Raw genomic sequence first — 1,007 nt, 5'->3', positions numbered from 1 at the left:
AGGGGGAAATCTTTATGGATACCCCTGAGCCCAGGGAGACTCAGGGGTTATGTGGGGACTCTCCCTCCAGACTGGAGGGCCTACCCCACTAAAACCCCCCCGGGTTTCCCTCTCGCCGGTTGAGTCGGCGCCGTGGGATCGGTGAACATTCACCACGACGCCGCCCGGCCGCCCTAGCTTGCGCCAGGGCTCCCGCGCCAACGGAGGGGCGAGTCGGTTGTCCTCCGACCCGCCCCCCAGACGAGTGAGGCCGTGCAATGCAGGCTCCGGAGTCCCTGTCCAGAGCCCGCTGGTCTCACTAGGGGATCAGGCGAGCAGCGAACTGCCTTCGCCTTCTCCCCGTACGTCTGCGCCGGAGCGGGTGCGCGTCCGCCGCGTCCTCGCGCACCCGCTCCGCGGCCTCCTTTTGCGACATAACCTCTGCGCAAAAGGAGGCCACCGCCTCCCAGGACTCCTCGCTTTCGAGCATGGCGGCAACCACGCTCGGCAGCGAGAGGTCCTGCCCTACAGTCCCCGTCAGAGTGCGGCGCTGCTCATCCCACCGGCTACACACCTCTAGGGTGTGCTGCGCGGTGTCATCCGCAGCGCCGCACTCGTGGCACGACGGGGACGGTTCCCTCCTCGCCACCTTGTGCAGGTAGTGACCGAAGCAGCCGTGCCCGGTCAGCACCTGCACAAGGTGAACGACGAGGGGACCGACACCAACCGATCGCAACACTCACCGATTTAGGTTGGGTTCTACATGGCACTAAGAGATCGAATGAAAGAGTCAACACCCACAAAGTACTCCACGCTGTCGCCCCTGATGATGAAGAGTCCATGGAGCAGATGATGAGGGAACACTTCAGCCTCGAGTCATTGGCTGTCATACCGAGACGCAGCCACAACGACGACGAGCGACGAGCACTGCAACAACTAGAAGATAAAACCCGCCGTTTACCGGCGGGAGGCTTTGAAACCGGTCTTCTATGGCGTAACGAGCACGTTCGTCCACCTGACAGCTACGA

General features: G+C 63.0%; 1 protein-coding gene across 1 annotated transcript in view; it reads left to right on the top strand.

Moving 5' to 3' along the window:
• LOC113239279 overlaps positions 1 to 1,007 on the top strand; it is a 5,209-nt gene that overhangs the window by 1,917 nt on the left and 2,285 nt on the right. Inside the window, exon 2 of the mRNA XM_026476200.1 lies at positions 692 to 973. Within this exon, the coding sequence (XP_026331985.1) occupies positions 692 to 973 (282 nt within the window). The remainder of the gene's footprint in view (positions 1 to 691; positions 974 to 1,007) is intronic.

The sequence above is a fragment of the Hyposmocoma kahamanoa genome, unplaced genomic scaffold (genome assembly GCF_003589595.1).
Source record: "Hyposmocoma kahamanoa isolate Upper Pololo Valley unplaced genomic scaffold, ASM358959v1 99771, whole genome shotgun sequence".
Lineage (NCBI taxonomy): Eukaryota > Metazoa > Arthropoda > Insecta > Lepidoptera > Cosmopterigidae > Hyposmocoma > Hyposmocoma kahamanoa.
The sequence above is the reverse complement of the archived record's forward strand: the minus strand, read 5'-3'. Positions and strand labels throughout refer to the sequence as shown.